General features: G+C 41.9%; 1 protein-coding gene across 1 annotated transcript in view; it reads left to right on the top strand.

Moving 5' to 3' along the window:
- Positions 1-15,355, top strand: part of dlg2 (discs, large homolog 2 (Drosophila)) — an 85,344-nt gene that overhangs the window by 48,163 nt on the left and 21,826 nt on the right. The window contains exons 4-11 of the mRNA XM_041051785.1: positions 1,846-1,899; positions 2,998-3,048; positions 4,692-4,816; positions 7,968-8,137; positions 8,355-8,491; positions 9,771-9,915; positions 10,754-10,895; positions 14,768-14,827. Of these exons, the coding sequence (XP_040907719.1) occupies positions 1,846-1,899; positions 2,998-3,048; positions 4,692-4,816; positions 7,968-8,137; positions 8,355-8,491; positions 9,771-9,915; positions 10,754-10,895; positions 14,768-14,827 (884 nt within the window). The remainder of the gene's footprint in view (positions 1-1,845; positions 1,900-2,997; positions 3,049-4,691; positions 4,817-7,967; positions 8,138-8,354; positions 8,492-9,770; positions 9,916-10,753; positions 10,896-14,767; positions 14,828-15,355) is intronic.

A 15,355-nucleotide genomic window follows, 5' to 3' on the forward strand; every position in this document is an offset into this window, starting at 1 on the left:
TCGCTGTGTGTTTTGTCTTGGATTATTAGGGAAGGATTATTTTTTCTTCTTCTAGTTTGCACAGTAAAAAAAAAAAAATTACTATAAAATATAGTATATACACAGAGACCCACATACAGTGGCTTCACTTTTTGCACTTCACTGTGATGTAAATTTCCAAGTCCAAGGCATGGCAGCATCGTGATATGGATGGGGGGGGGGGGCTCTCAGACAGGGAGACTGGTCAGAAATAAGGAAAGGATGAATGCAGCCAAACACAGAGAGGTCCTTGAAGAAAAACCTGCTTCATCACAGCGGGGACCTGAACAGCTGAACACTACTGATTTTTCATAAATTTGCAAGAAATTCTAAAAACATATTTTCACTGTAGATTTTATCCATTTAAAATTAAATCTACAGTGTTCAGACTGTCTGGTAACATGTGCATGAACTGAATTAGCTACCGATTTCAAATCAGATTTAACTTTATTTTTCTAATGTAGACGTTCTTTTGATCAGAGGTTCATGCAGAGGTGATTATATAGTACAAAAGATACAGAAAATCTATAAAGTGGAAAAAAAACTCAAATAAAATGCAAAGGAACCATATCAGAGACAGGCTGATGATGGCCTCTCACAGTGCCTGACTGCCCGTCCTCCATTCATCAAAACACTCAAATCCCGTCAACGTACACATCGTCACAAACTGTCACCGACACCTCGTGGATTATAGAGATATAGAAAATAAAATTAAGAAAAGGTAAAAATGTCAGTGTAATTCATGAATTAGTTTTATGGATTTGTTTTCATTATCTTCTGGATCTCTCAGTGAGCGGCAGCGAGCAGGATTAAGGAGAGTCTCTAACTGGTGACCGAGCAGACAGTCTGGTCTCTTACAGGATCAGCAACTTCACAGTAACAGAGACCTAAATCAGTGTGTAGCATGATAATCCCTCCAGCTCATGATACCACCACATGTGAAATATGTTTCCAGCCTGGGATTTGTGACGGGATTAGACAACTGTTCTTATCTTCACTAATAATGGTGCGCCCATCTTTCTACACACAATACGATACACTGCTTGATATGCATTTCATTCTGTAAAATGCGTCCTTGAGCCTCCTCTTTTGAAGTGAGTCCCAAACGCGGGGCTTGTTAAACAGATCTGCTGTTAATCTGATGTTCAGTCATGTTGAGGCCAGAACAGTTCAGAGCTCCTCTCTCTTGGGATTCCCGCCTTTAACCATCTGCTTGTTTTCCTGCAGGCCAGCGGGAGACAGCGTTTTGCGTGCGCTGTGTGACAGTAGTTTTATTTCTTACCGCACAACTTATGACAGTGATATCATTACCTGACTGGAGGTCAACCTACCAATGTACAATACAGACCAGAGAGAGCTGTGGTAGAGTCAGAACAGAAGGAAAGACGTCTTGTTTTGACAGTTTTACCTTCGGTGTCATTTAAAATGTGAACATTTATGTTTTTGTGGCACGTCCTGTATGAACCACAGCTTCTACAGTCACTATGCTCAGCCAGTGTCTTTGTGAGGTGTTAGAGTGACGTATGTGCATGATACAACCTTTCTACATCCACTCATTTACTGCCCATGTTCTTAATCCTTCGCTCTTGTCAGAGCCATTCAGCTACAATAACTCCGTCAGAGTGCTGTGCATATGAGAGGGGGTGTTTACGGTGCCATCCAGCAAATGGAAGTCTGTTAAATTGTTGATGATACAGACATCCACAAAGCTTGTCCCCTGGATACATTTATGGAAAGTAGGACAGCGGTGGGCACAAGCGTCTCTATTACTAAAACCTCAGGTCCCCCCCCCCCCCCCCCCTCTCTCTCTCTCTGTCTCTCTTACAGGCCAGCCCTGCCCCTATAATTGTCAACACAGACACTTTGGAGTCGGTTCCTTATGTGAGTATATATATATATATTTTTTAATGCACATATTAGTATTTTTAAGTAGAAGATCGACACCTCAAAAAAAAAAAAAAATAGCCAGTCCTTCCTGTTTTGCTGTTGTGTTGAGTTTGAGGTGAGACAGCATGTGTGATAATATTAGTACACTTTGATTGTGTAACTGATCTTAGTAAAACAAATGAGGTCACGTGGTGAATTATTGATGTTTGTCATGAATAAAAGACCAGCTTTCCAAAGACCTTCATCTCTGGCACTTTTTAGAGGTTTTTTTTACATCAAAAGAAATAAGTGAAGCCTTGAAGCAACGCAGGAGCTGAATTAATAACAAATACCTCCCAAACAGGGATTGAAGTTCTGAGAGCTGGCGTATTTGTCGTGATTAAATTGTCTCAGTCGGTGGTTTTGTTAACAGTTAAAGATACTTTTCCTGATTTGTGAAGAGAGCATCTGCCTCATCCAGTGACCATTTGTTTGTTTTTTTTGTTTTTTTCCTGCCAGACAAAATGACTCTCTTTTATTTAGGGTATGTGTATAACCTGAAGAGCCAGGGTTTGATCATATTCTTCCATCAGATACAACAACATTCACTCTTTACGCTGTTACACACTGTTCCTGTTCCTTCCACAGTCACATGAGGTTCTGATAATAATATCTGATGCTGCTCAGACACGCTGCTCAGCTGGGAATATGATATGCAACATCTCATATGCTTATGTGCTGATCCCGTATGAATGTGTAATCACGGAAGCACTGGCTGGTGATTAATCATCTCGGTGAGATGTAGGATGAGACCAGTTCCTCTATAACCAAGCTCCGTGTTGCAAGAATAACTAGTGTTAATTAACTCTCACCATAAATTGTCTCCCTGGAGGTGGGGCCTATTTAACACAGAAAACACAAGCGGCCCTGGAAAACACCTGTCACCTTCGATTTCAGTGTGTGGCCTTAGAGTTGCTGAACATAAACCAGTGTTAACATAATTCAGTATAATTATTCAGCAGCACCGGCATGTATTTTCATTTTAAAGCAGTGTTTGAAACACTTAAAATGGATCGATCGTCTTGGTTTAATTTCCTTGTTTTGTTTCCTCAGGTCAACGGCACAGAAATTGAATATGAGTTTGAGGAAATCACTCTGGAGCGGGTGAGTATCTCAGACCCCGCAGCTGTGTTTAGCCTCAGAAAATGAGAAAGCGAGAACTGCAAAGTCATGGTACAGGGTTAAAACATCCCTGCTGCTTCATGAAAAAGTGTGTGGCTCAGTTTTGTGTGTGTATATATCATTAGCTACTATCTTAAATGGATGTGGGAGGATTGTAAGTCTCCTGGTATCAGTTGGTATATACCCAGACAAGCTTTTAGATCAGTTTGTCCACACTGCCTTATCAAAACAGCGGCAAGGTTTAAACTACATACACACATAAAGCACACCTCCAGACCTATAGGAGCTTATCGATGGTACGAATTCTAACATGGTTTATACAGAGCTCTAAAGTCTCATTTTGCAGCTCCGAGTCACTGAGATGGAAATACTGACTGAGTGGATGCTGCTAACAGGCGCAGAGTGGAAGCAGTTTCAACATCTCCCATACAGTCGGGAGCAGAGAGAAAGCCACTGGCCAAACAACGAGAAAGCCTGCACAAGATTTAATCCAGACAGGAGTCAGCCTCCATCCATATTCCGGGACCTCCATGTTTATCATCTGCTATCAGATGACAGCCAGAAGAAGCACAGACAGGGCTGTGTCCGGTCTCCTCAATTCGTTGACCTGGAGAGCTGAACTCTGTTTTTTTTTTTTTTTTTTTTTTTTTTTGATTCAGCGTTCCAGGCATTGAGTCCCCCGCAGGCACACTCAGTAGGTCTTGTAATCAGGAGAAGCTGCTGTTCCCATCAGCTAACAATTTAATCAAAGCCTGACTTTCATTTGGTGATTGGGGCATCCAGGGGATTTTGATTTTATTTGCAGAGCCAACACTCGTAGTAAGGTCGTGACAATCAAGAGCCAGGTTCACTCAGGAGAGAGGCCGTGACTGGGGCTTACTGCGGGACGCCCGGGGACTGAAGACTTAACACCGCTGACCACTTTCTGATCATGCTGAGAGCAGTGACAGCGTTAAGCCCTACCAATAAATCATGCATCCGTATTTGAGCAACTTTTAAAGAAATTGTCACTTGCACTTTTCAAGATAATCAAAGGTCGACATTTAGAAAAATCAACATCTGCTAAATTACTTTGAAGGTAATGAGGATGCATGCAAGGACATTTTGGATTTGTTAACACAGTGTATGTCAGTGACCCGTGGTACTGTTACCCCAGGGGGATTTGTCTCTACTTGTTAGAGGACACATGGTATGAAAAACTAGAGATAAATGAATTAAAATCCAGAAAAAAAACCCATCATCATTAAATTTTAGTTAGGATTAATAAAACACACTAATAGGATTATAAATTAATTTGATATTTATCTTCATTATCACTGTAGCTACTGTCACAATAAGCTGGAAACTCATATGGTTGGGATGAACGGTTGAAACATTCAACCTGAACACTGACACTTCCAGGACGATGATAAAAAAGGATCCTGACAATAAACAGCAGGAGTCAGGTTGTCTCTGTTCCGATTACAGTTTCTATAGGATGCTGAACACAGCGCCGCTGGAGACAGTTGTCCTCAAATTGTGTCAGACATATGCGGGTGATGTGTTGGTGTTTTGGCACGCTACATACAGATTGAGTTCTGCCTGCACAGTCCCCTTTCATTATCAACTTCTTTCCACGGCCGCAGGGTAACTCAGGTTTGGGCTTCAGCATCGCTGGAGGGACCGATAACCCGCACATCGGCGACGACCCCGGCATCTTCATCACCAAGATCATCCCTGGAGGTGCTGCAGCAGAGGATGGGCGCCTGAGGTCAGTCACTCACACTTAGTACCCACACAGTAATAAGAGACAACCAGAGACATTTTCATCAGATTTTCCTGCTTTTAAACTGAACTTTGAAGTGTGTTGAGGACTAAACCTGTTACAGTGGATCTCTGAGGGGCCCTGTAGAAACTCTACTTGTCAGTTTATCAACCATCATTGAGTAGTGCACATATTAAACTTATGTTTATTTAATCTCAACAGTAACAAACTCATTGTTTCCCCTGGGATTTTTTTTTTGTGTGCACTTCTTAGAGATAGGTTTATTTGTGTTTACCTTGTCACATTGTCTTAATTTACTATTAGCATTTGACACTTAAAGGGCTCTGGAGGCCCAGGTAGCTGTAGTAACAAATGTCCAAAAAAATGAAATTCCTCAACACAGAAAATTACTATTTTTATTACATAAATTGAATAGACAATATAAACTTACAGGTATTTTCTCTTTGGACATCGTCTGTACAGGCTAAGTCAAATGTTTGTGCTCACACAGTTTTCAAGAAATGAAACTTTATATTTTTAAGGATTAATGTCTGAACAACTCCAAAGTAGTGACTCGTTAGTTTGCACATCAATTGTGCAAGTACAACAAATATGTTTGCTTGATTATTCTCAGGTTAGGAGTATTACACATCTGATAAATCACCTCTGATAACCTGAGAAATAGTGAAGCCGGATGTTTATTTACCCCAAATGTGAACAAGGGATGTTTAAATGAATGAAAGCACTTTGGAGTGTTAATGGGTGCTGACACACAAGGTCATGCTTCTATATTCCATATTTTTCAAAAATGCACAAATGAATTGAAATAGTTTTAGTCATATCCTGATCGCATGGGTTGTCGACCTCACAGAGGTCACTTACAGAGGCTTGGAACAATCACTTTGCTTAACTCAGTTCTGGAGCCTCTGTTGTGTTTCTGCACCAGCCTTATTACTGCTAACGAACAGGGAGGGTAAGGATACAGTCTGTCACATCCTTTGCCACAGCAGTTTATCAAGGAGGCACAACACAACACAACCTGAGCTCAACTGCAGTGAAAGGTTTACTCATGGGAAAACACTGCCTTACCCCGCACCTGACACCAGTATGAAGCCAGAGAGAGAGCTACATTACATTACATAGAGCATTTGTTGGAGCTTTTCTGGTTTAATGCAAATGTATCTGAGCGAGTAAAATACTCCATTACTAATCCATTATGCCTGCCTGTGTTCACTAAACAGGTCTTCCAGGTGTCGTCCAAGAAACAGCATTAAAATGTTCCCCTCTAATTAACACCTGTAGGAAATGATAGTTTACCCCTGTGCGTGCATCATAGTGTATCATTTATCCTAAATTTTATTTATTAGCTGATACAGGACAACAGTTGGAGTCGATCTAGTATTGGCAGCTATGAATGCGTTGTTATCCACCAAAGATCACTTGAGCACTGATCATGGTTTCAACACTTTCACATTCATTTAGCCCTTATTTGAAGGTAATGTTCACAGAGATTAACAAATAAAGATTAACAAATAAAATTTCAAACTGTTCAGAGATCCAAATTATCTGGATAACAACTGACTTATTTTAGCCTGATAACAGAATGTTAGCCTGGTTTAGTTAGGCCACATCTGAAGAACAGGTCATTATTATTTCACCTTTTACCCAGTGACAAGTTCCCTTTGTTAGATCCTGTACATGGTAGTGCTTATTATACATGCTGTCATTTGAACAGGTCACTGAAGGTGTAATTCTCTAACAGACTCAGGAATGGGTAGACATTTGGCATCTGCTTGAATACAGTGTGTTGTATTCAGGTTTCAGGCCCACCCCGTGTTGTCCTTCCAGGCTGCAACTCTGGAGCAATACTGTCAGATCACAGATGCTGGAGGAGGGGAGTGTAATGCATGCGCAGCATCAATCTCCAGCAGATCACAGAAGAAACAGGCCTGGCATAAATCATACTTAACCTAATTGATGGTCACCCACTCGAAGGTGGGCAGTGAGATTAATGCATTATGGATGGAAGGGAGGTCTAATCTCTGCGAGGAAGGAGGCCTGATGGGGATTTGGTTTTCTATAACATTTATAGAAGCCAGACACACTTCCTGCTCTGGGACACTGTAGCAGAGCACTAAGCATACTTAATGCACCAGCTCGGCTCAAGGGGCTGCTTGAAGCATTTTAAGTGGTTCGCATAGAGAGGTAAAAGCAAGCAGTCTGAATTAAATCCACAATAACCCCCACCATTTTATCTCTGAATTTATTTCTGTAAACCTTTATGATAAAAATCTGTAGAGTTTTTCATTCATTATTACTGAAATTTTATATATATATTATAATATAATATAATATTATATATATATATATATATATATATATATATATATATAGGTACACAGATCTTTTTGCTTTGCTTCCCACTGTTGGAAATGTGTGTCTATGTATCCATGGGATTTAGACTGTATGTGTGTGTATTTGTGCAAACGTGTGTGTGCGTGAGCACTGGGCCCCAGCTGGTCCCTATGAACAGACCCCCCCCCCACCCCCACCTTCACCCCCAGGGGAGTTGTGTCCTTGAGTGCCAGGGGATGGATGTTTTTGGTCGACACCGTAGGGGAATTCAGACTGAGCTGCTTGCTGACTCTGATTTTTACACACTTGCGTGCTCACCCACATGCACATGCCCACTGACATTCTAACTCACTGCGTCTCACATCACAGACAGACGTGCATACATACATGAATAAGTGTGCACAATATGCACAACATTGCCTGCAATCTAAAACCAGTGTACAAGCACATGGGTCACCACGATCTACTGCCAGCTAGCACTCGCAGTCACATCTGTCGTCAGATGTGTGTCTGGGTGTGTGATTGCGTGTGTGTGTGTCTACAGGGAGATGCAAAAGTAGGATTGGCACTGTCTTGTCTATACTGTAAACATGTTAGTTTGTATTCACAAATGTTACCACATTGTAAATTCAGTCTATTCTGAGTGGATTTATGTGTTTCTAAGTTGCTTTTTGAACAAACAATATACAAAACTGTTCCTGTTAAACATTGTCTCATCTTCATTGGGATAAAATAGTCATGTGATTTAATAAAAGCTGAGTTTTTTTTTTATCATCACCAATCCACATTGTTCCTCTTCCAGGGTGAACGACTGCATCCTGCGGGTGAATGATGCAGACGTGTCTGAGGTCTCTCACAGTAAGGCGGTAGAGGCCCTGAAGGTTGCAGGTTCTATTGTCCGACTGTATGTGCGGCGCCGCAGGCCGATGCTAGAGACCATCATTGAGATCAAACTCATCAAAGGACCAAAAGGTTTGCTCAGATACACACACACACAGTCCTGCCAAGTCAAGATATGCAGTCACATATATAGATATAGATATAGATATATATACATATATATATGGGCCCCAGCTGGTCCCTACATTACATCACAATGCACATCATCATATCATGGTCTCATGTCTTGTCACACATAACACAGAAACTAACCAACTATTTTCATGTATACACACACACACACACACAGGGCTTGGCTTCAGCATTGCAGGTGGAGTTGGAAACCAGCACATCCCTGGTGACAACAGTATATATGTCACCAAAATCATTGATGGCGGGGCAGCACTGAAGGATGGCCGGCTACAGGTTGGAGACAGACTGTTAATGGTGAGTACCATCAATGTCACGAGTCCCCATTTTTAGACTTTGCAATAAGATCTAATAAACAAGTTTAAATACACACAGGATGTGTGATGTCAGCACCTAATACTGATGCTGTTGTTACACTGTAAGTGGTGTAGGTGAAAACACCTATGGTGGTTGACTGTGGTTGTGTGGGGGCTTCAGTGAGCTTCAGTGGAAACTTTATTATTGAATGTCAAAAATGGCCGACACACTGAGTCACTACTGCTGCAGGATAGAAACCTCTCTCCAATGTAATTCAATCAAGCAATTCTACAGTGATCAGAGAACTGTTGTTGGCAGAGTTTATTCCACTGTGGTTGTACTGTGTTACTGGATTAGATGAAGATATATCTAATATTTTGCTGCTCTATATGTAGTTTGTAGTTCAAGAATCAGCTTTCGATATAATGTCATCTAAAGAAACACTGCCACAAGGTACTGCTTCAAAACGTGCTGCAACATCGTACAGGTGTTTCTGTTTTTAACTGGTCACATAGTTTAGATAAAAACACAGGAAATGGAAAACAAATAGAAACATTTTCCACCAGCACGGTCAATGTTGCATGGGTGTGGTTCCACAAAAGTTTGAATAATTGATGTGCTCTTATCTTGATCATGTTGTGTTTGCTTATAGATGAAGATCAGAGCAGATTTTATGACAAATGAATACAGAAACCCAGATCATTCCAAAGAGTTCACACATTTTTTTCTTGCCACTGCGTATTAAGCTAACATGACAGGAGAAAATATGAAAATATAAAGACCATTATCTCGTATTAAGTCCTATTAAAACGACAAAGAGGCAACCTCTAGACATCTGTATCTTGTTAATATAATGGTAACTACCATACATAGTAATATCCACAAGACAAATGGTGATTCCATGAATGAGGTTATACTTTGTGTAGTACATGAACTGGTAGTGCACTAACCAGGCAGAGCGTTCGCAGCTGAAAACATTTATCCTGAATGATAATTAAGTGATTAATTGACTCTGTGGCTCATATTTTGAAAGCAGCCAACTAGCAGCCTACTGGCTCAGTCCTTAAACAGCAAGCTTTCTCTTAAGGAGGTCCTCCCTCTTGCTTAACCAGCGCTTAATTTAATTACCTTCCTACTGTTGTGTTCTCACCCGAAGACCATCTGTCATAATCCAGTCTCCTGGAGGCAGGGAGCACGCTAGACTGATCCGAACGGAGCAGCAGGAAAACGCTAGGCAACCTCAGAAAGTACCGATTGAACACATTCATTGTCTGGACAGGTGAACAACTACAGTCTGGAGGAAGTGTCTCACGAAGAGGCTGTGGCCATCCTGAAGAACACGTCGGACGTGGTCTACCTAAAGGTGGGAAAGCCCACCAATGTCTACCTATCAGATCCCTATGGGCCTCCTGATATCACACACTGTAAGTCACCGCCTCTTGTATTTCTAACTGACCAGTCCTCTGATTTTAGAAAAGTTTAACTGGGCTGAAGAGAGTGTTTTTCTTTAAATGGAGTATGACTGTGAATCAGCTTCATTCTTTCACAAATACCCAAAACCTTTACAAGTTAAAGCTACAACCCTGACTTACTATCACCTCATAAAGTTAGTACTGTGCACATATTGACAAACAGTTGCTTGCTTACCTGTCAATTAGACACAGAACAACCTTAGCATTAAATTGATTTGGTCTCATTTGGTCTCCACCACCTGCTGAGAAATATATCCCGTTCTTTGTCACTGAAAGCAGCTGCCTGCTGTAGCATAAAAATGAGCTTGATGAGATTACTGAACCTGAACTATACAGTAAATATACTGAGAGAATTTACTACACTCAGTCTCTGTAATTTACTTGGACCTGTCACACATTTTCATGTGAACATGTAGAATTCCAGTGTTATCCATGATCTAACTTGAACTCAAGTTTGTCTGTAGAACAGCAGCTCATAACGCTCACTTTATCCTCACTGTATAATCCACTTATGAAATCCCTCTGAACAGAAGCTGTACACTAAGACTTTTATTTGCACATTGTATTTTATATTCATAGAGAGATTCTTTGATTTGAACTATATTGATATTTTAGAGAAATCTTTTCACTTTTCACCCTATTTTGAAACTAAATGTGAAATATAAAATACTGAGAGATTAGAAATCCAAAGCATGCAGAGATATGAAGTTGGCATCATGGAAATGTGTCAGCGAGTTTGTCTGTTTATGCAGCTGCATCTGTTTACTCTTTGCTCACTCTTTCCCTGCAGCTTTCTCTCCAGCCATGGAAAATCATATCTCTTCCCCAATCAACAGTGGCACTCTGGAGTACAAGTCCGGTCTCCCCCCCATCTCCCCCGGGAGTTATTCCCCCCTCCCTAAGCACTTACTGGGGGAAGAGGATATAAACAGGTTGGATGGTTTTTCCTTCTTACGGTAATTACCTCCCTTCCTACCAGACGACTAGAACTGCAGGTAGAAGCTTTGTCCGCCCCGCTCCTCCCGTCTCCCCCTCGTCCCCGACTGATCTGTGTTTGTGTGGCAATTCGAAAAGCAATCAAAACTCCATGGGGAGTTATGATGCAATTTCCCTTGTTTCTCTGTCTTTGGATCACCTGTTATTTTTGTAAAATCCCACTAATCCCAAAGTCTGTGTTTCCTACAGTGTTTTTCAAAGATGGCCTCAAAAAAAAAAAAAAACAAAGGGTCCCAATCAGGAGCTGCAGTGTTCTGATCACATTTACTCCAACAAATATTAGTAACATAGAGGGTCCCAGGAAACAACAATTTGAAAACCACTGGTCTGCCGTTGTCCTGTGTTTCTGTTACTCTGTGTTGTGTTGGTGGCTGAATGTCTCTTTTTATGATTTCTTTCTGCACAGTGTGTTGTTTGGTGCCATGGTGACACACATCTGCTTTTAGAATCAAGTAACTGCTCTATAATTAAACATAACAGAGCCGCAGTACTTACATCGTGTGTTGGCGTTGATGGTGCAAGCTGTTGTTTAAAAACGGCTTTTGTAATGTTGGTTATTGGAAATGATGTTGTTACAGTAAAGGCTGCCTCAGGTCCAGAAGCAGGGCCTTCACAGTAAAATGCATGATGGCAGGTTAGGGAAGGATCTGTCCCCTCCTGCCTGTTTCTGTGGGACTGATGTGGCATCAGTGGCAAAGACAGATGTTGTCTTGCTGTTTCATCTGTGTTTTGTTTAGTATTTTTCTCAGATCAGCTGCAGTTTTCTTTCGGGGAGGTGGGGGGGGGGGGGTCAACAAACAGAGGTATTTGACAGGGGTGTCAAATATCTGTTGTTGGAACTTAGTGAGTCTGCTCAGGAGCTGATAGGACAAATCCTCTGTCACATTTGGGAAGATGAGCTATACTGCTACTAACACTGTTTTTATGTAGCGGGGCAGAAAAGTGATAGAACCCCCCCAGATGTTGTGTGAATATGTCTATTAACCAGTGGTATAAATCAGCTGTGAGTAACAGGGTTAGGGTTGGAGCAATTTGAAACTAGACAAGGAAATGTTACAGCATTTTGGAGAGCTGTAAAAGTTTACAGTCCAACATCGTGCTGCAAATACCTTGGAAAGAAAAATAAAAAGCTTTTAACTGACACGTTTCTTTATCTTTTTGGTTCTTAATAAACAGCAGAAATGGAAACAAAACCCAGGACTCACATGTGCTCTGAACGTTCCAGTTTTAGTCTTTGCTGGTGGAAAAAACCCATCAGCTGTGTTTGCTTCTCTGTCTTTCTGCCTTCCCTGCTGTATTTCTCTACCTGTTTTGCGTCTTCAGTCCCTCCTCTCTGGCAGCTGCTCCCTGTCCAAACGGCACAAAGCTTAACATGACTGAGTCACAGCACTACACACAACACTAGCAGCTCCCACACCTTCAGCCACCCTAACACCTAATCCCACGGTAAGCTCAGCCATAAGGCCCCCGGGGACCAAATGGGGCCAAATATCTTATCAGGTCAAATCTAATAGTAAAGCTTTTGTCTGTCTGGTCAGATATAAGGTTCGTCTTAGCGTCAACCTCAGTTGCTCTGCTTATTGGCTATAGGTTAAAACTGAAGCAGATTTTCAGGCAGCGCAACAAGGAAGCGTGGTGGAAATTCGGGTGAACACATGAATGCTTACCGTGTGTAATGCTCCTCTGTTAGATTAGCTCCTTCTTGCGTGCTGTGGTGAGAATCGTACTGCGTCGCCAGATTCCATTTGCAAAGCAAAGGCCGTTGGAGGAAGGGAATGTTGCAGCAGAGTGATAACAAAAGCTCATTTCAGAGGATAACTGAAGGACCCCCATGTTAAGCTTTGTTGAGTGAAGGATTAGTCCTCCATTCTCTTTGGAAATAAGAGGTTTACCATTCGCTCTTGCCCAAGGTGCATCCCTAATAGCCTTTGAGATTACCACGCTGACCTAAAGTGTAACTCTGACATAGGCTGTCATTACTGTCAACTAGAATTTTATCAATTATCATTATTTACTAGAAGCTATGAAGTAGAGTGCCTTAGATCTGTGACTGTTATAGGATGTGAAATGTCAGGAAATATACTGAAGTCCAAATTCTGATTGTTGTCTTCAGTTATTCTCACCTCATTCCTTGGCATTTGATCCTCTCCGCAGTCCTGTGTGATCCTTTGAAACAGCAGCGTGTTTGAGCACCTGTAGTTTTCTTTGAGTCTGATCTTCAGGTGATACTCTGTGGTCTGTACTTTTGCCTTAAAGTTTGAAAAGTAGTTACGCTGGTCTCAAAACCTGACTGAGTGAAAGGCTGATGAATAAAAGAAAAAGAGAGATGACCCCCCCCCCACACACACACACCCACCACCCACAGGCCAGCTGTGCAGTCCACTTCCTTCTCAAGGTCACCACATTTTGGTCTGATGTGGACTGACTGGCTGCCTCGGCTCAGCTCTTTGCAGTATGAATGATTCAGCAAGAGAAACAAAGCCAACTGTCCGGTCCTCTCTGGCTCCTGCTTCTCACCGGTGGGTCATTATCCAGCCTCAGTACGAGCACAGAATCTGAGAATCACAGTAGAATAACAGCTGGTATGAAAGACTTGGTGCTGGGCACGCTTGTGACCACGTCTCCCCCTGAGATGGTTCACATTTCTGATCTGACCTTTGACCTTGCCCGTGAGCTTCGGCCCTGCAGTGGTTCGCTCTGCTCGGTGTCCTGTCATTGCTTTCTGCTGTCTGTAGGAAAAACACTGCGCAAGCAGATGAAGTGACCTCATTTTGTTTGGTGTCCTAAGACATTCGCACTCGTACTTTCTTTGATAGCGCTGCCACGTTGGTTAGTCATGTTGAAATATGATTGGTGAAACACCCTCGCCCTCGGGCCAGCTCATATCACCAGATGCAGTGGAGGGTAAACACACAAAAACTCCAAACCGTTCAGCTCCTTATTTAAGATTTATTTTAGCGCCATTTATTTCTTGAGATGCTTAACTGTCAAGAAAGGCCGGAGCGTGTGATTTAGAGTAGCTGTTATTGTGGTGATGACCACAGTCAGCCAGAAGGGACAGTTGCTGGGTGAAGATGTTTTTTTTTATGTTTGAACAGGATGCAAACACACAACAGTTGGTCACACACAGAGAGAGAGAGAGAAAGCTGTAGGAGGAGGATGAGGAAGAGGTGGTGTTGCTTTGCTGCGGCATGACATCACGCACAAAGTGTCGGTGCGACACGGGGCGTGCATGCGTGTGCATACGTGTCTTTGTAGACAAAACCTACACATTCATCTACTCCAATATTGTCTGCAATACTATAATTAAATGTCTCACATCAACAGACGACACACGCACACAGGCCACTTTATGCATAAATGCCTCCTTTCCAAACTCACATACTGTACTGCATGCTCCAGTAAACACACTGAGACTCACATCAGTTCACAGACAGCAGACATGCACAGACACACACACACGCACATACACTGCGTTCACTGAATGCTCAGCTGCCGACACTGTGTGAATTTGCAGTGTCTTCAGCAGATTATCACGGCCTCTCCATGCAGGCACACTGTTCATGAGCTAACACACCGTGACGTTTAGTGATACTGTTGTTGATGTTGATAAAAAAACCAAACGAGGACATGGCTTTTCCTGTTTTCCGTTGTCCTGCTGTGTTCTGTGTAGCATGCCCCCAAGTGTTTCTTTGATCAGTGTCTAAATAATCCAGAGTGTAAATGTGAAAAGAGAAAAACATTTGATGATAAAAGACTGTTTTTTCGGTGGTTGGTTTTCAAAAGTTGACTTTCTCCATCCTGGTAGAAATCCTTCGCTAGATGATGGGGAGGGTCACAGGTTTGAGTCCCAGCACTTCCAGTTGAGGTGAGATGCTGATTGTGCTCAGTCGCCGTCTGCACGCTCTGCATGATTGTCACTGCATGTTTCGGAAATAGAAATGACATCACAAGAGTTTTTTTTTTTTTAAGCATGAACCTGTTTTCATTGGGTTTTGGATGCCTGACCAAACGGCGTGAAGACATTCTGCCTAAACCTTTCTTCTCAGAGATAACCTTTCTGTCATCTGACAAAGAAATGAAGAACGACGTTTAAAGACGATATCGCTCATGTTTATGTTGTAGTAGATCACTGCTCCACAACTTTATGTATAACATTTGAGAGAAGACATGACACAATCCTTCAAGAGTTAAATGAATAATCAATAAAACACACCCAGCTCAGTCCAGTACACTCACAGCTTTTACTGCCACAGTCTTACCTCTGGTATGACCACCAGTTTATGTGGGCCAGATGTATACAGCTGTGTAATGTTGTGACATAACGTGTGCTACCGTTACAGTACGTTTTAGCATTTAGCTAAATTTAATTTCAGCCACTGTGGCTGCATAAATT

The sequence above is a fragment of the Toxotes jaculatrix genome, chromosome 12 (genome assembly GCF_017976425.1).
Source record: "Toxotes jaculatrix isolate fToxJac2 chromosome 12, fToxJac2.pri, whole genome shotgun sequence".
NCBI lineage: Eukaryota > Metazoa > Chordata > Actinopteri > Toxotidae > Toxotes > Toxotes jaculatrix.